Source organism: Suricata suricatta, chromosome 10 (genome assembly GCF_006229205.1).
Source record: "Suricata suricatta isolate VVHF042 chromosome 10, meerkat_22Aug2017_6uvM2_HiC, whole genome shotgun sequence".
NCBI classification, from domain to species: Eukaryota; Metazoa; Chordata; class Mammalia; order Carnivora; family Herpestidae; genus Suricata; species Suricata suricatta.
In genome coordinates this window covers 88259405-88281677 of record NC_043709.1, presented here as the reverse complement: position 1 = coordinate 88281677, position 22273 = coordinate 88259405, and the positions used below count along the sequence as shown (strand labels likewise).

Genomic DNA, 22273 nt, shown 5'->3' with positions numbered 1-22273 from the left:
TTCAGAGCCTGGAGCCTGCAGATTCTGTGTCTCCCTCTATTTTTGCCCATTCCTGCCCTGTTCACAATTTTAAAAAAATAATGTTTATTATCTTTGAGAGAGAGGGAGAGAGAGAGAGAGAGAGAGCATGAGCAGGGGAGGGGCAGAGAGAGAGGGAGACACAGAATCCAAAGCAGGCTCCAGGCTCTGAGCTGTCAGCACAGGGCCTGGTGCTGGGCTCAAATTCGTACCTAGCGAGATCATGACCTGAGCCAAAGTTGGAGGCTTAACCTCTTAACTGACTGAGTCACCCAGGTGTCCCTGGTCACAATTTTTTAAAAACAAAAATTATATTGTAATAACTAATTTTCAGTTTGGAATTGTATTAGTACACTGATTAAATACTGATTTTTAAAAATCATTGAAGATTTGAGTATAAGCATTATAACATTTTCATACAAGAGTAACTTTCTTCATTTCTTTAATCAGACAGCTCTTAAAACCATTAGAAAATTCTGTTCTCATGTAGGTCAACTGCAAGTACTTATTTGATAGAAAATTCACCTTCTCTTATTTGTATCACAATTATGCACATTCTGAAATTCCTTAAAGACCTTGAAAATATAATACAGCTTTAAGAACAGAGATATTTCTCTGCTATTATTGCACAGTTATTCTAAATAGTAAAGTAAACTGAAGTAGTCATAAAGTGGTTTGTCACATTTTTCCCTTGTGTTCCCACAAGTATCTAAAGATCAACAACAGTCTCATCAAAGTGTCCTATGTTTAGATACTCATTGTCACTGTCATTTTTATTCTACCATAATGTAGAATAAAGCAAATGGGTTTGAAAATAACTTGTCAGTAGTTTGGTGAATTTAACAATATTATCAGCATATCCAGTCTTTTGCCGTGCAATATTAACTATGAGTGACTATTTAAGACTGATTATCTACCTTTGTGCATTCCCAGTTACAACAAAATAATAATAAATCCTTATGTATCACACATATTTGGTTATACTAACTCACAGACATCCCCCTTCTCTCTTATCTATTTGCACCTAACCATTTCCATACCTAATGACTAGGCTGCTACCTTCTTCCAACATACGGTTTTGACATTGTATCCAATAAGGAAGGAGAAGTACTTGAGAAATGTAATCTTACACTTAATATTCATTAAAATTCATCTTCTGAATGTTTAAGTCTCCAAATGTACATCTGGTCTTTGGCGAAAGTCATACGTTAGATGCAAAGAATAAGAAACATTTCAAGGGACGCCTGGCTGGCTCAGTGGGGTAAGCATCTGACTCTTGATTTTGGCTCAGGTCATGATCTCATGGTTTGTGAGACTGAGCCCTGCATCAAATTCTGTGCTTACAGTGCCGAGCCTGATTGGGATTCTCGCCCTCTCTTTCTGTCCCTCCTGTGAGTGAGCCCATGAATGTGCTTGCTCTCTCAAAAATAAGTAAATAAACATGAAAACAATTTTAAAAAGAAACATTATCAAGTTTATGTGTTTAGTATTATCAGTTGGAAATAACATCCCACAAGTAAAAAGTATTGAAGAGATAAAAATTTGGAAAAGTATAATGTGAACAAATTAATAATGGATTTTGGCTTAATTATTGTCCAAATGTGTAAATTATCTATAATTAGCTCAACTGTGACTGCTAAAAATGTATATAACATTTTTCTTCTCTTGTTAATATAAACATGGATTTCCTAAATGTTTTTATAGTCATTGATTTCTATCAAAATTTCACTTAATTGGGTTTTAATTAAGTTAGGAAAGTTACAAATATTAGTATATATTAATTATAGTCATTTTTTCCTCCTGGAACTTGGAAGATATGTATATATCAGGGACTTACTTACTATTTAAGATTAACATATTACCTCTTTGGAATGATTTTTTAAAATAAGCATAATATTATTTACTGTTCATTTTAATCATAATATCATTATGAATCATAATGAATTATCATATCATCATAATGAATATGTTCTTTTTAAATCACTCAGATTTTTTTGTTGTTTATTCCTATGAAACTTGTCAAAAAATATGCCCTTAAATACTTGGTTATCTATTCATAACGTTTTTTTATAGAGGGAACACAAAATAAAGTTAATAATACAATAGGTAATAATTTAGACTCTAACAGTTATAGTACTATACTTCATCTGGAGTATTTGATTAATAATAATAATAATAATAGCTATTTATCAAGTGCTTACTAGTTACCTCATATTGAGTAGACTTCTAAGTCTTATGGAATAGATACTGTAATAACCCCTAATTATTCGGATGGGAAGTCCAAAGCTTTGTTTAAGAACACATGACTAAGAAGTTGGTAGAATGAAGCCTGAATTCAAACCCGAGTTTAGCTGCTTGCGCTGGGTCTGAACTATAAAACAATAGTGCAGAAGCTCTTGAAGAATATATAAGAAATAGCAAATAGGTTCTTCATGCTAGGGCACATGGTCGAAAATACATGCAGTTCTGTAGGTGTCTGCAAGAATGGGGTACAGAGATTGCATTAGTCTACTTCAATTCCTATTGAGAACTACACACATACAAGACATTTGGTTAATCACTGAGAATATGAAGATGAGTTATACACAATCTTGCCCTCTCCCTTGCCTAAAAACTCATAAAGCCCTGTAATCAGTTCTTACAATGCCTTATCACGAGGGCAGTATTAGTCTCTTGCTTGTAGATTGTAGATCACAGAAAGAGGGATTAAAGGGAAGAATACAGAAACAGTGTAAAGAAAAATCAGTGATGAACTTCTATTTAGAGAATAAATACTGAAGAAAGAAATCAGTACCATGTGATAAAATGTTAATAGCCTTTGATTATAATTTGTTTTTAAAAAATAATTATCATGACAAAAACAAGCTAAAAATGTGAAAAGCATGAATATAAACTCAGTGGACAAGAAATTATTCAGAGGCAACTGGGTGGCTCTGTCAGATATGCATTGGACTCTTGGTTTCAGTTCAGGTCCTGATCTCACCATTTGTGAGACTAAGCCTCAAGTGGGGCTCCGCACTGAGGGCATGGAGCCTGCCTGGGATTTTCTCTCACCCTGACTCTCTGCTCCTTCCCTGCTTCTGCTCTTTCTCACTCTCTCTCTCTCAAAATACATAAACATTAAAATAGAAATTATTTAGAATTTAATTAAGAACACTTAATTAAAACAATGAAGTACAATTTTTGCCCATCAAATTCTTAAAATATGATGACATTGATTTGGAAATGGACAATGTGTAAACAACTGCTGGGAGCACACATTCATATAGCACTTGCTGAAGAGATGTTAAAAATGTGTTAAAGTCTGTAGAAATGTGTCTTAAACTGATGGATCATCTTTTTCAGCATTCTGCCTCTATGAATATCTCTAAGTAACGACTGTAATTATACAAAATGACTTAGTTATAAATCATATTTACCATAACATAATTTCTAATATTAGCAACAATGACAACAAAAACTGGGAAAAAATGAAATCTCCAATACTACTCCAAAATAGTGGTCAAATCGGTCATGATCATAATTTTATTGTAATATGGCATAGAATTTATAAATTAATCGAAATATAGCATCATACGTCTTGAAAGAAAAACATGTATCATACTTTTAAAAGGTGAAAAGATATCTTTTCATATCACATGTAAATATATTAAAATTTTTACAGGTTTATTTCTATTTGGAAAGGAAGAAATCTGATACACTAAAATGTTTAAATAGTTTCTTACACCTTGAAAAAGGACAATACAAATGATAGTTATCCATTTCTTTTTTAATTTACAAAAGTTCTATGATAAATCTGCCTTTTTACTATTAGGAGATTAAAGAAATAGGGCGGCTCAGTCAGTTAAGCGTTCGACTTCAGCTCAGGTCATGATCTCACTGTTGATGGGTTCAAGTCCCGCATCGGGCTGTGTGCTGACAGCTCAGAGCCTGAAGTCTGCTTTGAATTCTGTGTCTCCCTCTCTCTCTGACCCTCCACCACTTGCACTCTGTCTGTCTCTCTCTCTGTCTCTCAAAAATAAATAAACATTAAAAAGAATTTAAAAAATAAATTATTCCTCATGGAGATAAAGATAATTACAACAGTAAAAATAACAACACTAAAATCTACTTCACTTATTAAGTCTTTTATGGACTAGAATTTTAGCATGTAGTGCCATTAACTCTCATATAAGAAAAAGCATGATTATATCCATTTTACAGATGGGAATATTGAGGCAAAGAGAAATTACATGACTTCCTAAGGGTAACAAAATTTGGAAGTAGCAAAGTTGGGACAGCACAGGTCTACCTGGCTCTGAACCCCAAATCTTTCTATGTATAAAAAGTCTCCTTCATAATAAAGGGCCACTTGAGAATAAAAACTATGGGGATAATGTCTCATTAGAGACAATGAATATACATCTGGGCTGTCAACATGGGTGTATAATCCGACACACAGCATTTGGATCAAACACAAGGAAAAGGAACCATAACTTACAGAACACTCATGTTCTGACATTTAAAAATTTTTTTTAAATCTTTAATCAGAAGCATTTTGAAGTGATTAGCTAAAATAAAGGCAAATAATAATCACTAAAGGTGGGCTTGTTAAATTTCACTTTTTGAAAGTTTAAATCCAACTTAGTTAATATATAGTGTAATAAAAGTTTCGTGATTCATCACTTACATAAAACATCCAGTGTTCCGCCCTGCAGGGGCCCTTCTTATGCCCATCATCCATTTAGCCCACCCCCACACTGAACCTTCCTCCAGCAGCCCTCTTTGTTCTGTGTATTTAAGAGTCTCTTACAGTTTGCCTCCCCCTCTGTTTTTATCTAATTTTTCCTTCCTTTCCTCATGTTCATCTGTTGTGTTCTTAAATCCACATATGAGTGAAAGACATCTGTCTTTCTCTGATAGACTTAGTTTTCATAGTATAATACATTCTAGTTCTATCCATGTTTCTGCAAATGGTAAGATTTCATTATTTTTGATCATCAAGTAATGTTCCTTTGTATATATATACTACATCTTCTTTATCCATTAGTCAGTCATTGGACATTTGAACTCTTTCCAAAATTTAGCTATTTAGTGGTGGTATAAATATTGGGGGGCATGTGCCCCTTCAAATCAGCACTTTTGTATCCTTTGGATAATACCTAGTAGCACAGTTGCTAGGTCTTAGTGTAGTTCTATTTTTGATTTTTTGAGGAACGTCCAGACTGTTTTCCAGAGTGTCTACACCTGTTTGCATTCCCACACATCCTAGCCAACGTCTATTTTTGCCTGGGTTGTTAATTTTAGCCATTCTGACAGATGAGAGATTGGTAGGTCATTGTGGTTTTGATTTGTATTTCCCTGATGATGAGTGATGCTGAGCATCTTCTCATTTGACTGCTATCCATCTGATATCTTCTTTGGAAAAATGTCTATTAATGACTTTTGCCCATTTCTTCACTGGATTGTTTTTTGGGTGTTGAGAGTAATAAGTTTCTTATAGATTTTGGATACTAACTCTTTATCAGATATGTCATTTGAAAATCTCTTCTCTCATTCCATAAGTTGCCTTTTAGTTTTACTGATTGTTTCCTTCACTGTGCAAAAGGTTTTTATATTGATGAGTTCTCAATAGTTCATTTATGCATGATTCCCTTGCTTCCAGAGATAAGTCAGAAGTTACTCCAGAGATTCTAATAAGAAGTAGCTGTGGCCAAGGTCAAAGAGATTATTACCTATTTTCTCCTCTAGGATTTTGACGGTTTCCTGTCTCACATTTACATCTTTCATCCATTTTGAGTTTATTTTTGTGTATGCTGTAAGAAAGTGGTCCAGGTTCATTCCTTTCCATGTAGCTGTCCAGTCTTCCCAGCTCCATTTGCTGACAAGACTGTCTTTTTACCATTCGATATTCTTTCTGGCTTTATCAAAAACTATTGGCCATAAATTTGTGGGTCCATTCCTGGGTTTTTTTGTTCTGTTCCATTGATCTACGTGTCTATTTTTGTGCCAGTACCATACTGTCTTGATTATTACAGCTTAGTAGCATTGGGTAGTATTGACATTTTAACAACATTTATTCTTCCAATCCATAAGCATTGAATGTTTTGCCATTTCTTTGTGTCTTTTTCAATTTCTTTCATTAGCTTTCTATAGTTCTCAACATACAGATCTTTTACTTCTTTGGTTAAGTTTATTCCTAGGGTTTTATGACTTTTGGTGCAATTGTAAATGGGATAAATTCCTTGATTTCTCTTTCTGCTGCTACATTACTGGTATATAGAAATGCAATCAATTTCTTCACATTGATTTTATATCCTGCAACTTTGCTGAATTCATGTGTCAGTTCTAGCAGTTTCTTTTGGGTTTTCCACATAGAGTATCGTGTCATCTAAGAAGAGTGAAAGTTTGACTTCTTACTTGCTGATTTGGATGTCTTGTATTTCTTTTTGTTGTCTGACTGCTAAGGCTAGGACTTTTAACACTACATTGAACAACAGTGGTGAGAGTGGACATCCCTGTTGTGTTCTTGACCTTAGGGGGAATGCTCTCAGTTTTCCCCATTGAGCATGATATTAGCTGTGAGTCTTTTATATATGGCCTTATGATCTTGAGGTACTATCTTTCTACCCCTACTTTATTGAGCAATTATCAAGAAAAGATGCTGTATTTTGTCAAATGCGTTTTCTGCATCTATTGAGAGGATCATGTGATTCCTATCACTTTTTTTATTAATGTGATTTTTCATGATTGATGTGCAGATATTGAACCTCCCCTGCAGCTCAGGAATAAATCCCACTTGATCGTGGCAAATTATTCTTTTAATGTATTGTTGGATTTGGTTTGCTAGTATTAAATTTATGATTAAACAAAAAATTTTTTTTGAAATTTTGAGACTGTTTAAGCAAATAAATATTTTCAAAACAAATGCTGCCCACTATTGATAATGCTACTCTATCACTCTTGCTTTGGCAACATGGGTTTAACTTCCTTTAACCTCAACTTATCATTTAAAAAAAATTATTTTTAATGTGTTTGTTTTAATGTGTTTTACAAATGAGCTGTAGGATTACATGTTGATAATCTTTCATTTCAAATTTAAAATTTTATTAAGCCTCTACTAATATTTTCAGGTGTACAGATTGCCTTGAGCTCCTGTGAAGTGTAGGTCTAAATGCACTTAAAATGTTATGTAGTTTTAGAGAGCCTGAGTGGCTCTGTCAATTAATCAAGTTAAATCTTGATTTCAGCTCAGGCCATGATCTCACAGTCATGGGATTGAGTCCCTGAAGCGAGCTTTTCCATGGACGCAGAGCCTGTTTAAGATTCTCTCTCTCTCCCTCTCTCTGTCTCTTTTTCTCTCTCTGCCTCCCTCTGCCCATCTCCCAGTTGTGCACACTCTCTCTTTATCAAAATAAATAAGTAAATAAACAAAAGTAAGTTGTTAAAATATAGTGAACTAAGAATAGAGAAGTATTTTCTCTCCCCTACCCCAGAAAAAAACAAACAAAAAACCCTATTATTTTTGTGGGATGATGTAGAAATAACATTTTTCATATTAATATAACATATTAACATATCAAGTTATGTTATCAGAAATATGCAATTTTAATCTGTTCTGTATCATAAAGACAGAGATAAATTGTATTTACTTGCCATTTTTGCTATTTCTCATCTATGTTAGACCAGATAAAGACAAACACTTAAAATTTAAACTCCTTGGTTTCTATTAGTGGGTATATTTGTCTGAACTAACCATGTTTTGAGGAAGTAGCTAGGACTTTTTGTTATCACAATTTAAATGTCAATGATCAGGATACTTTTTTATAACTTTGTTAATAAGTATATTCATGATGCTCTTTTTGTATTTCCTCCTTATACTTTGCTATTTTATTGAACTCACCTGTCTTTAGAGGCCCAAAGATATTAATAACCTAATAATTTAGACTCTATTAAAAAATTTTACATACTTTTCCAAAACAGTACATTTTTGTGCATTGAACAAAAGTGAATTTAATCAACAAAGAAATATAAGATGTTATTTATATTTTTAGGGCACCTGGGTGGCTCAGTCAGTTAAGCTTCCAACTTTGGTTCAGGTCATGATCTCATGGTTCCTGAATTCAAGCCCTGTGTCAGGCTCTGTGCTGACAGCTCAGAGCCTGGAGCCTGTGTCTCCCTCTCTCTGTCCCTTCTCTGCCCATGCCCTCTCACTCGTTCTCTCAAAAACAAAAATTTAAAAGAAATTTTAAATATTAAAAACATTTAATTAGAAAAAAGATGTTATTTTATTTTGTGACATATTGCAAAATTAAAAGATAACTTTCCTAGGAAGTTGATATTCGCTTTAAAAATTTTTTTAATGTTTATTTATTTTTGAGAGAGAAAAAGAGACAGAACATGAGTTGGGAAGGGGCAAATAGAGAGGGAGACACAGAATCTGAAGCAGGTTCCAGGCTCTGAGATGTAAGCAGAGGGCCTGACTCACAAACTGTGAGATCAAGACACGAGCCAAAGTCGTTGGGGGCTTAACCAACTGACCTACCAGGTGCCCCACGTATTCCCTGTTATGGCAACTCATTCAACAGTCATCCTAAGTTAGTATTACAAACTTTTTCTGTAAATTGAAATATTCCATCTTCTCTCTCTCTCCCTCTCCCCTCTCTCAGTTCCCCATCCCTGCTTCCCCTCTGTATTGCTCTCACTCTTGCTCTGGCTCTGTCTCTCTCTCCTTGTTAGATGTTTCTATAAATACAGGAACTCACTTTAATAGCATGTCCCCATAACTATCCTCAAAAATGAGAAGGTTCCTGACCTCTTACACGTGGATATCATGTATTTACCAGGTACTTCAACTATATCAAATAGTTTCATCAGCTACAGTATTCTCCTCAAAAATTGCTTTATACTTGATTTTAATGAATATATTATGAATAAAGAAAAAATTAAAGAATTAGGACAGAAACTATCCATTTTCTCATAGGGCTCAAGTTAGCTTAATACAAAATTGTCAGCAATATAAAGTATTAAATATTAAAACTGCATATTAGAGTCAGAATAAATTAAATAGAGAAATAATAGAAGAATAAAGGTAATATTGTACATTCAGAAAACATTAACATCTTCCATCATGTTCCTGGTCTGTAGACCCCAAATTAATTACAATGGCAGGAATGTCCTCATTTCCCCATTTCTCATGATCTTATCCAGTAGACAGACCCCATCAGGCAAATACAATGGCAGACTGAGGACGGGAACAACTACTTCTTTTCTTTCCTGTGAGATGCAGTACAGGTTAAAATTCAGTGCACCTGGTTCTTGTTTCCTTCCAGGGAGCAACAATACTTGTACCTTCACCTGTACTTGTAACCATCTCATGTGACCTTCATAAATATATTTATAATATATGAAGTGTAATGTTACCTCGTAATTGTACCCCTTGGTATGTAGCCCAACATTGACTAGGAGTACAGGTTTTTCATGTGATTTAAGTAATTTACTCTTTCACAAATCATGCTATATGTTTTATTTTCTAATTCAACTTAAAAACAATGTTTCTTAGGTGTTGTGTGAAACAATAAAATCTACTCCGCTTAAAAGCTTTTGTTGAATAAATCATGACTGTACTGTCAGTAGTAAACCACAAGTGCTGCATAAGAAAAAAACTGAATAATCTTTCTGGAAAATTCTGCTTGAGCCTATTGCTTACAGTTACAACCAGGTGTTATATCCATGATTTAAACAAAACAAAACAAAACTGTTCTTTACTATTTAATTGACTTTTGTCCAGGAATGCTAGAACACAGAGTGCTAAAAAATGTAAAAGAAAAAAGAAAAACAAAACTATGATAATTAAAAATCTTACTTTGAAATTGTCATATATATTATTTTCATCATATATATTTTTATTAAAAATTTTTTATTTATTTTTGAGAGAAGGATACAGAGTGTGAGCAGAATAGAGAGAGAAGGAGACACAGAATCCAAAACAGGCTCCAGGCTCTGAGCTGTCAGCAACAGGGCCTGATGCAGCGCTTGACCTTACAAACCACAAGATCATGACCTGAGCTAAAGTCAGATGCTTAGCACACTGAGCCACCCAGATGCCCTTATTAAGTATATTCTTAAATCTAAATTTAAAAGGCAGTGCCTACCTCTTTATTCATCAGCAGCATTGATTAGTTTGGCTATCTACTTAGAAATCCCTTTTCTCTTTTCTGACCTTTCCTAGTAAAGAGAATCTTATCTAAACTTTGATTAGAGTGAGAAAGTCCTCTTCAAAAATTAAATCTAATTAGAATTTTAAAATAATCTTGTTAAAAAAAAACCCTTCTACTACTAAAAAAATTAGCTAATCTCATGACAATCTGTATTAATTTATTCTTTAAATATTTGGTTATAAATTGGAATTGCTTTATTCAAAGTAATCAGACTGCTAATTGCCAGTAAGGAAAGGCTAAGTTTTATAAAGTTTAAGCTATACAAAGTTTAAACTTTATCTATAATGAGTATACTCACTAGCAGTAAAAACTTGGTTGTATACATTCTTGGCGGGGGTGGGGGGAGCAGAGAGAGAAGGGAGAATGAGTCCCTTTCTTCTTAATAAAATCAAGGATTCCTTTTAGTGACTTAAACAAACTGATTATTTTCAGCACATTCAAAACAGCCTAAGATGACCAAGATTATAATTGATTCTTTTAGACTTAATTTGGTCAAATAAATAGCTTAAGGTGTTTTTCTCTTTTACATAACTTTGCTCTTTCACTTATAAATCATAAAGCCATGTCAGAGCGTTGGAAAGGACATGTCAAAACTTTGAGAACTCTCACATACCATAATAAAAGTGTTCTGTTAATAAAGTATCCATTAAGAGTATCTTGAGCTACTTCAGTTTAGTTTTTAGATCTTTGTCAAAGTATCTTTCCTAATATTTAAATATTAATTTCACTTTATATCTTTAACAAACAGCTAACTAAAGTAACGATAATAGTAATATACCATAGAAACTTGCATCTGGTTTTAACCAGTAATTCTATACTAGAACAAATGTCCTAATATGAGAATACTCTCTATATAACTTCATTTGAAAGCAATTCCCCAGAGAAAGAGCTTGTGATGAATAAAGGTTGTTATTAAAAGCTACATGTAAGAATTATAGCGTATTTCAAACCCAAGTTTTCCAAAAGCTTTGTGATGACTATACATGCATCATTAGCCAACAGACTTGATAAAAAGAATCACTTGATAAAAATAAAAACCAGTTGCATGATTTTTCCAAGAAGACAAGGCAAATCAGAACAAACATAGGTATAAAATCTAATATCATTATACCTAAAACTATAAAAATCAATAAGTAGCTATCAAGTCATTTTTGTTACTCAAAAGCATTTACTTGTAAAGGCTGAGAATTAAAAATCTCTCTCCCTCTCTTCACCAATTTCGAATTAATTGAAGTTTAAATAATCTAATGGTCTATTTTTCTTAAATAAAGGAATGAGATAGAAAATACGTGAATTGCATAGTATTTCAAATTAGCCAATATCACCTTAATGAGGCTTAAATGTGCTATTTTAATCTTAGTTCTTAAATGTCTTCTATTCATAAAGTCTGCCAAATATTTCTCCTCCGGAGGTTTGTGGGAAAAATAATGAAACCTTGAAATAGGGTAAGATTCATATTTTGATCTCTTGAGTTGGTGACTGTATTACAGATTTTGCACACCATACCTCAAAAATAACTCCCAGGAGTTCAGTATCTACTGAACAGGATACAAAGCTCCACATTCACTGATGTGTTTCTTCCTTATTTACTTCCTTTGTTCTTTAACTTCATTTATGTAAATTGTTGTGCTATTACTGATCTTTTGTAAATGCATAGTTTAAAAGCGGGCATTGTAAACTTGAGAGTTGTTATAAAACACTTCCTCTAGATTAAAAAAATTCAAATAAAAATATGTGCATTATGTATGCATAGAAACAAAACCATACAGCAGTGAAGAAGCCTAAGGGAGAGTTGCCTTTTTACAAGCTAGAGGGAATTCTTAAGGAAAAATGGAGCATCTGGAAAAAAAAGTTCAGATTTCATAGGTGTGATTCTCCCTTGAGTAGTAGCTGTTGGTAAAATTTATGCCCTATAGAGGGTCTCTGTTCAAAACCATGACCCATACTCTTATTAGCCACCCCATGGCTGTAAGCCCTAGTTTTAGAATTTAACCTATGCTTGCCTCTCTAAATCAGGACTTTTAACTTTTCCTATTCATGGTTCTCCTGAAAGCAAAATAACAATAAAATTGAGGAGCAGTGGTTGAGGAAAACAAGATACCACTGATGTTTATCTATGCTGAGTAGCAGCAAGTAACACTTTAAGCATAAAATCCAGAGTGTTCTCATTGGTTACAAAATGTACTAGAATTAAGGGTTATTATAGAAGTAACATCATGAACATTTTTAAGTGGCAAATATGGAAGGAATATGTGTGTGCTTATGTGTGCACAGAACACACTTAAGTATTTGAAAAATATTCTCTGGAGTGCTATAGTATTATTAATATTTTAATATTTTGTTGTATTCACCTTACATTTCTTAGTCAGCCTAAGTATTAAAAATCAGCTTAATTGCTGAATTTCCTTAAAGAAATATATTTAATAGCTCTAGAAATCCTGGATCTCAATATTTATAAAATCAAATGGACATAATTTTGTTCTATATATGACTATAATATTTCACAATATCTCTGTGACTGCTTCTTACACATGAGAATGAAGAATATTTAAGCCTAATTTGGTTATCTTATAAAATAAGGATATGTATGCACTTATTCCAATAAAACAATAATGTTTGTAACTGAGAGTTTACAAGGAGTGCCTAAGCTGATGGATCAATATTCATAGGCTGAACATTATTTTGGATGTCTTTTTTGCCCATAAGACATTTGAGGTTATTTGCATATCATTTTTTGGTGTTAAGGTCATTAAACTCTCTTAAAATAAACATTCTTCTGTAGACATATTTTAAAATAACATGAGCTACTTATGAATAGGAAATAGGAGAAATATGTGCAAGGATTCAGCTTTTTGGTGTTCATCTTAAATGACAGATATATTTGTAACAGTTCTGAGGATAGTGGTTAACACAGAGCTGGAATCAGATATTTGTTCAGAGAACAACTAAGTGGATGTGCAGAACTCTGACTTACTGGTACAGATGAAGAACAAACTAAACTTGCATTGTATCCTAAAGACTCAGTTCATTTAACCAAGTTTTTTACATGATGTTCAAAAAAACTACTAAGCACCCATATTTAAAATATTACCAGTTTGAGAAAAACATCGCTGGTATAATCTGAAGTAGATAATTCCAACATTCACAATAGAGGTATAGTGACACCTCATGTGGCATTTCTCTTAAGTGCTCAAACCGCGGTCTCTAATATTACCCATCTTAGTGGCAATGTTTTTCGTTTCTTTTTCTCTTGGGATGGTCGGCTTTCTTCCTATCTTTTCTGATACCTGTAGTCATCAAACACAAATCAGTTTTTCCTTATTCCATTTACTCATTAAATTCTGTATACGAACCTTTTTTCTATTCTTGAATGCTTTGATTTCTTTTTCTCTCTTCTATTTCCTCCAGATCAGCTCTGTCCAATGGACATGTAATGTGAGCCACATAATTAGTTTAAGTTTTCTACTAGCCACCTTAAAAACATATAAAAACATGACTGAGTCAGTTAAGCATCTGACTTTGGCTCGGGTCATGATCTCATGGTTCGTGGTTTTGAGCCCCACATTGGGTTCTGTACTGACAGCTCAGTGCCTGGAGCCTGTTTCAGATTCTGTGTCACCCCCTCTCTCTGCCTCTCCCCCAATGGTGCTTTGTCTCTCTCTGTCTCAAAAATAAACAAACAAAAAATTATTTAAAACGTTAAGAAAAACATATAAAAAGAAACTTATAGAAATAGATTTTAATACATATTTTATTTAACTCATATTTTATTCAACCGAGATAATTTCAACATGTAATCAAAATTTTAAAAATATTGAGACGTTTTACATTCCTTTTGCGTGCTAAGCTTTCAAAATTCAAAATATATTTTATACTGGAGCACATCTTAATTCAGATAAGTGACATTTTAAGTGTTCAACAGCCACATGTGTCTAGTGATTACAAACAAATTGATTGAAATGGTGGTGTTGCCAAGTAGAGTGATGGCAAAGTGATAAATAGTAGTTTATAGCTCTTAGAAAGTGCTATGGTTAATGGAGACTCTAAGATCAGAGACTTAATCTTAAGTGACAATTCTAGTACAATAATAGTTTTTGTTATTGCTAACATACCCAAAAAGGACTATTAGTATTTTAAACATAATATCTAAAAAAGTGAGATACTGAATACAATCTCTTCTACAATATAACATGTTACTATAACATCAATTTGCTTATTCATAGAAGTCACCTTACTACATGTAAAACATTCTGGCATATGTATGTGTTGTTCTGCTAAATAAGTGGCTGAATGCAAAGCACACAGGAAACTACTGAGGGTGACAGTACTGTACACAGTGATCACTGACCATTAACCAAACATGCATTTTTCCCCCTCAACCTAGCCTCAGGCTCTGTCTGAAAATTCTTCTTGCAGAATTCTCCACAACTTTTGGACATTTTGCTCCTGCTTCTTATTTAGAAGCATCAAACCTTTCTTACATCCTCTTCCAACCAAACTAAAGACATTGTTAAAGTCAACTCTTTTATTTACTATATTTCTTTGTATTTTTTAAATTAGTGTATCTTTTTAAAACTGTCCTGATGCTTTTAGTAAGATTTGTGAGCCTGGGTGGTTCAGCCGGTTAAGCATTCAAATGTGGCTCAGGTCATGATCTGCACTCGGTGAGTTCAAGCCCCACTTTGAGCTGTGTGCCGAGAGCTCAGAGCTTGGAGCCTGCTCAGATTCTCATTCTCTCTCTCTCTCTCTCTCTCTCTCTCTCTCTCTCTCTCTCTCTCTCTCTCTCTCTCTCTCCTCCGCCCCCGCCCCACACATACACGCACTCTCTGTCAAGGATAAACATTAACAAAAAAAATTTTTTTTTAAGATTTGTGTATGTATGTGCATTTGCCCTCTGGTCAGAGACCTGTACTGATTTGAGTGGTCTCTTCCAACTCTTTTTTCCCAAGAGACCTGTTATTTTGAGCCCACAATTTGCAAAACACCTCACTGTACCCTTATATGAAAAGAAACATATAAAAAGGAAAGAAACACATGTATCACATTATCCCAGGAATGCTTGAATCTATAAATACGTTTTATGTGTGCTATTTTTACTTCAAATATTTATGTTCTAATCTCTGATCTTATTTTGTCAAACCCAGTGTCCTTATTTGCAAAATGAGAGATTTGGACTAGAACTGTACTTCCTTTGGTTTTTGAGATCTTTCTTCATGCAAAATCGTATATGATACTCCCATAAATAGAATGACAATACAGATCTTCAGGACTGAATTAATATATTAAAATGCAAATCTACCCACAAGCCCACCAAAATTCTCATGAAACTACAGAAAAAAATATTACTAAAAAGCCTCCTGGTAAAACGAGACGAGTGATAGCGTGGAAGGAGGAAGCAATTGCAAGGGGACTGTGGAGCTCCTGATACAATGTCAAAAGGTAGTTGAAATAGGAGGGACTTGGGACATCCATTTGACAGATTTATAAAAAAACAAGACAATTTCCTAGGGAATGATGAATTTTCAAAATCAGCTCAATGAGAGAAATATAAAAGTGAAAATAATGAGCAGTGAGAAGTGAAAAACTAGTTTTTGGTAAACTGCACCAAACCTTCAAGGACTACAGATTTCTCAATTACAGAAACTATTCCAGGACAGAGAAAAAGGTATATGCAGTTTACAAGGCTGGCCTAATGTGATGCCTAAAACAAATAAAGATAACAAAATGTTAGAATTATAGGCCTCTCTAACTTTTGATATATACAAAAACCTTTAAAACTTTCAAATTAAGGGGTGCCTGGGTGGCTCAGTCAGCTAAGCGTCAGACTTCAGCTCAGGTCATGATCTCATGTTCCTGGGTTGGAGCCCCATGTCAGGCTCTGTGCTTACAGCTCAGAGGAGTCTGCTTCAAATTCTGTGTCTCTGTCTCTCTCTGTCTCTCTCTTCTGCTCATGTTCTGTCTCCCTTTGTCTCTCAAAAATAAATAAACTTTAAAAGAATTGTTTAAAAAAATAAAAAAATAAAACTTTCAAATTAAATCTACCACTGGGACAAGTCTACATAAAAATGTAAAGATAATTATAAGTTAGGAAAATCTATCAATGTAATTAATATATTAACACATTCAAGAAAAAAATGATCTTCTACTGTGATGCACCAGATACAGAAAACCCATATGATAATTTGAAACTTATTTATATATTTTTAAATCATTAATAAAATAAAACAAGAAAAGTATATACCAGGATTACAGAGCAAATATATCCAATGGTTAATCATTTGACAATACTGTCACCCTCAGGCCAAAAAAAGAGAAGGATGTCTACTATCATTGCTACTCTTCAACGGTATGCCAGATTTCCTATAAATCACCATAGGCAAGAAAACAAAAGGAAGAAAAATATTGGAAAGCAATAGATAAAACTAATATTATTTTTAAAGAATATAATTCTCTATTTAGAAAATGCAAAATAATCAACTGAAAAATTATTAGGTATTATAACAGGATTCTACCAGATAAATCAACATATAAAACCAACTAATAAACACTATGAAAAGACACTTTGACTTATTATAGAACAGATTGTATAAAATATCTTGCAAAAAGCATAATACATGTAAGAACAACCTGAAAGAAAATTAACACTTTACTCAAGGACATAAAAGAGAATCAGAGGGTATGTTGAAATATACTTGTCCTTGAAGAGAAGGTTCAATATTATAAAAATACCAGTTCTTTTTACATAATTTCATAAATTAAATGTAAGTCAATACTATATTAGCATTTTCTCTTTAGCATTGCCACACTAATTCTAAAATTGTTCTGGAAGAGAAACTGTGCAAAAATAGATAATATTTTTTAAATGGCGGCTTTCATTTCCACACTTCAAAATATACTAGAAGCAATCTGTTGTTGGCACAGGAATAGATATATAAATTAATGGAATACTTAGAGTCCAGAAACAGATCAGACACTTACGAAAATTGGTCATGTGGTAAATATAACAGGTCACAGATGAAAAGATGTCCCCAGTAGAGGTGTTCAGAAAAATTTCTATTATATCTAAAATTATTTAAAATTGTCTAAAATTGGAGCTATACATCACTCTTTAGTCAACAAATGCATTCCAGATGGATTTTATAATGGACATAAGTATAAAGAACAAAAAAGATAGTGTTCCTCTGAAAAAAATTAAGCTGAATTATTTTTTAAAGCTTATTTATTTGTTTTGAGAGAGATAGAAAGCATGCATGTGTGCAGGGGAGGGGCAGAAAGAGAGGAGGAGAGAGAGAGAATCTCAAGCAGACCCTGGGCTGTCAAATGACAAGCTCAGTTCTACAAACTGTGAGATCATGAACTGAACCAAAATCATGAAAGTCGGACACTTAATGGACTGAGCCCTTCAGGCACCCCTAAGTTGAATTCTTTATAGATAATTGATAAAAAGGAAATATTGAAAACTATTACTGCTGAATTAAATGTGGAAGAAACAGCTTTAAAAGATTAGAGCAATAATTCTAAAAATCTAAGCCAATTCTTTATTCAGGTTGTTCCTCAAGTCCAAGTACATGCTTTTTATAAAGAAGGTAGAACTAGAAGTTAGAGATAATTACTTATAGGCTTTGGTTTATGCCAGAAAGAAGACATAAAATTGTAATCAATAGACCCTTCATTCTATATCAAGCCTATATTTTACTCTTATATCAAAGTCAGACAATTGAGAGTCTATTTAGATATTTTTAGTTAAAAATAAGATGTTTTCAGACAACTGTCTTTTTTATAATTCCCATCTCTAACTTTGTTTTACTTACACTTTTCTTGATTTCATCAGTTAAGTGATAAGAGAGTCTAGACCTAAAATTCACATAGTCTCCATTTGGGCAATAGGAGGGCAACTGGAGGGCAATGTGGGAGAATCAAACTGAAGTCATATTTAGGCCCTAAGGCTTATTTGAGAGTGTGCTATACACAGTGATTAAATTGAGGCTACAATGGAAAAAATAAGATACCTATTTAAAAATTAGGTAATCCATCCACTTTCCTACGAATGGCCAGATTTCATTCTTTCTCATTGCCATATAATACTCCATTGTGTATGTATATATACATACATCTTCTTGATCCACTCATCAGGTGATGGACATTTAGGCTTTTTCCATGTTTTGACTATTGTTGATAGTGCTGCTATGAACATTGGGGTACATGTGCTCCTATGCAGCAGCACTTATGTAGAGGGTGTCACGCTAAGCAAAATAAGTCAGGCAGAGAAGGACAGATACCATATGTTTGCACTCATAGGTCTAACAGGAGAACAGGAGAAACCTAATGGAGGACCAGAAGGAGGGGAAGAGGAAAAGAGAGTTGGGGAGAGAGAGGACGCAAAACTTGAGAGACTATTGAATACTGAAAATGAACTGAGGGTTGAAAGGGAAGGGGGAGGGAGGAAAGAGGTGGTGGTGATGGAGGAGGGCACTTGTGGGGAAGAGCACTGGGTGTTGTATGGAAACCAATCTGACAATAAACTATTTAAAAAATAAAATTTAAAAAAAGGAAAAAAAATAAAATAAAAATTAGGTAATCACTGGAAGATTAAAAATATATTTATGTCTCCTAAGACTCTAAAGATATAGAAGAGACTCAAAGAAGATTCAGATAACCTCAACAAATGAAAGAAAACAATGGAAAATTATACTTAATATAAACCAGCAATAGCATAGCAGAAGGTATTGCTATGGGTGAAATAGTCTAAATTTTCTGATTAAAAAGCAGAATTAGAAATCAAGTTAAAAATATTTAGCTATAGGCTAGAGACACAAGTAAAATAAAATATTTCATTTTAGCAGAAAAAATATATGTATTTGGCCACTTACTTCAGTTTACAAAAAAAGTGCCATAAACTCTGAGTAACTATTCTTCTGGAAAAAAGGGAAAGAGGAGAATTCTTCTTACATGTTTTGTTTCCTACAGGTTAGTACAATCAAGATATTTCCCATAATGTAACTTAAAAAAGAGAAACAAATTACAGGGATAAAAAAGAGACTTACAAAATCTAGTAATTATTCCAAATCTGATAACTATTCAGATCCTACCCCCCCCCCCACATACACACACAAAGAGTGAAGCAAACATAAGGGAAAAACAAGATCCTACTTTTAGAAAGGGATAGAATTGGCAAATTTAGGAAATGAAAATATAGGCTGTCCAGTTGAATTTCAATTTCAAAAAAAACCTACTTTTTAAATTATATATCAACTATCACATGAGACCTACCAATACTAAAAAATGTAATCACTATTATCTGAAATGTTTATTTACTGGCCGTCTTTTATTTTATTTGGAAGCACTAGTAAGGGGTACACATATGGGTGGGTGAAGAAAAAAAAAGTTAGTTCAAGAAAGCAGCAACCAGATCTGAGACTAAAGTCTCTAGACTGGGGTCCAGGGTCCAGACTTCCACACACTGAGGAATTCTGATAGCAAGATGGGTCACTACGCTTACACTGTTTCCCAGAATAGGAGTAGAAAACGGGACTTTGCATGGAAAGAGGAGTTGGGGTAGATGAAAGAAGAGGAACTTGAGTCCATGTGATAGAATATGGAGAATGCCTTTGCTGCAGAACTCGGGCAATGAGGAAGACAGGAACTCAGGAATACACATGCCATGCCTTATGTGTAGACTAGCAGCAGAAATAACTAAAGTAGCAATACAGAGAGTACTGGGACAGGAATCTAACAGGGGCTGTGGGGATGAGGTGTAGCACCCATGTTGTAGAACACATTCACCATTTTGGCGAGTGGATAGGTGTTGGGTTTAAAAAAAAAAATCAGTTGTTCAAATAAGAACATTTACAAAAAATTTAGTAGCTATCAACAGAGAAATGCTTTATTTTTCTGCCACTGTTGGGAATAAGTGATCCCAAATGTTGAGTGAATTTTCCAGATAAATGGATATGTCACCTTAAGGGCCTCAAATGTTTTAACTTTTTTTAATGTTTATTTGTTTTTGAGAGGGGCAGAGGGTTAGAGAGAGAGGGAGACACAGAATCTGAAGCAGGTTCCAGGCTGCCAGCTGTCAGCACAGAGCCCGATGCGGGGCTCGAACCTATAAACCATGAAATCATGACTGAGCTGAAGTAGGACACTTAGCTGACTGAGCCATCTATCTAGGTGCCCCTCAAATGTTTTAATATAAGGGCTTTATCTTTTGAAATCCTTCATACATTTAACCAAGATCCTTAAATAAAGTACATTAACATAATTTATCCTTTTTAATGACTCTTATAAGAAGAGAGAGGAAAGAAGAAAATTATGCCATTAGAAATTTCTAAACTATGTAGGGATATTTTGTCTTTTCAATTTGCTTGTCAACTCTTTCACATAGACAATAACAATATCAACTCTAAGATAAATATACTGAGTTTCCGATAGTTTAATTGGCCTGCCTAAACTCATGGAGCTAGTAAGTCTGTCTCTAAAGCCCACGACATCTCCACCTCACTGCTCTACTTCCCTGATGCAGTGGTCCCTACATACACTTTGTGGCACCATTTACACCTCCCAGAAGTATACTGTCCTCAGCTTTGGGATGGCCGGATAAAAAAAACTAACTTTGAATATGTAAAATATTCTCTATTATAATTTATTTCCATTCTAAAAGTATCTAATGATTTTCTAACTTGATGCACTTGAAGAATAATTGCAATATCTTATCATTTAAAATGAATATAATGAGGATTTATTTTTAAATAAATATACAAGACTAGGATATATATAAAAATTTTTACCAGACTAAATTAAAAAAAATTAAAAAGGAAACAAAGTCAGAGAGGAAAATAATACATTTGAAAGTATTATGGGAGGAAATGACTGTATCCATTTTTTTTCTCCTTCAGTGATTACGCTTTAGGGAGCCACAAAATATTTCAGAAAGATAAATCTGTTATTCAACTTAATCTTCAGAAAAATGAAAAAGTTCCAGGAAAGTTATCTCGAAAGGTAAGATTTTATTTAACATTAGTTTGAATTTCCAAGCTGATCATTTTAAGGACAATATTCTTATCTTTATGGATTGTTGCCAATTTAGAAATACATAGCTTAATGAATATATGTTCATTTGAGTATGTTTACTGAAACATAATGAAATATTTATCTAAATGCCTGTTAACAATTCTAACTGAAGCAATTACATGAACACATTACTGTAACCCTAGTATAATAGCAAATCAATTGGTCTCTTGGAAAAATCATTTATGAGAAACTTATTAATGTTATTATATTCATACTATCCATGAAGCCACTAGGAAGTGAACAGAATAAAAAATGTGAGGGGAAAACCACTGAAGAAAGAAAAATAAGTCTTGTTCAAAGAAAAATAATTCTTGTTCTATTTGAAGACTGTTTATGTCAGTATCAACACAATTTAAATCAAGACAGATTAATATTCATAATATATATAATAAAACTACCTAGAAAGGGATTACTGTGCTTTAATGACACAATTTCATGCTGTTAGATATGAATTGTATTCCCTATGTGGTGTCTTGAGTTATTTCAAATCCAAATTGCACAGTATGCAATGAACTTTGATATTTTGGCAGCTTTATCGGTAGAATCTTTCAATTACCTGCTTTAAGCAAAAATCCCATCACCCTGTCATTTACATCAGATAACAGATTTCCAGTGCATGACTTTTTTTTTCCTAGTCTGAGGTGTTTCATCATAAAAAGTGTCAGGTGGTGCATTAGGTTGCAATATATCTATGTGGAATATAACATAATGAGGCCAAAAGAGAGTTGTTTAGAAAAATCTTTTGGAACTGGTACTCAACTCAGCCAGTGTTGACAGCTCCTGGGCTATGCATCTGAAATCTCCACAGAGAAACATAAAGTACAACGAATACTCTCAATATTAATAAACCTAAGAGTCTTCAAATTGTCTTCAATGTTTTGAAAAAGCTAAAATCATCATGTTTCATTTCAACATGGGGGAAGAAGAGAAAAAATATGATTAGAATTTCTACTCTCCTTGAGAACTTTTCATGTTGCTGAAAAATAACT

General features: G+C 33.5%; 1 protein-coding gene across 2 annotated transcripts in view; it reads left to right on the top strand.

Annotated features, from left to right (window-relative positions):
• The window catches only part of PIK3C2G (phosphatidylinositol-4-phosphate 3-kinase catalytic subunit type 2 gamma), a 326439-nt gene that overhangs the window by 15616 nt on the left and 288550 nt on the right, over positions 1–22273 (top strand). For both annotated transcript variants that reach the window (XM_029955770.1, XM_029955769.1), the window contains exon 5: positions 21110–21212. In XM_029955770.1, coding sequence (XP_029811630.1) covers positions 21110–21212 — 103 coding nt within the window. The remainder of the gene's footprint in view (positions 1–21109; positions 21213–22273) is intronic.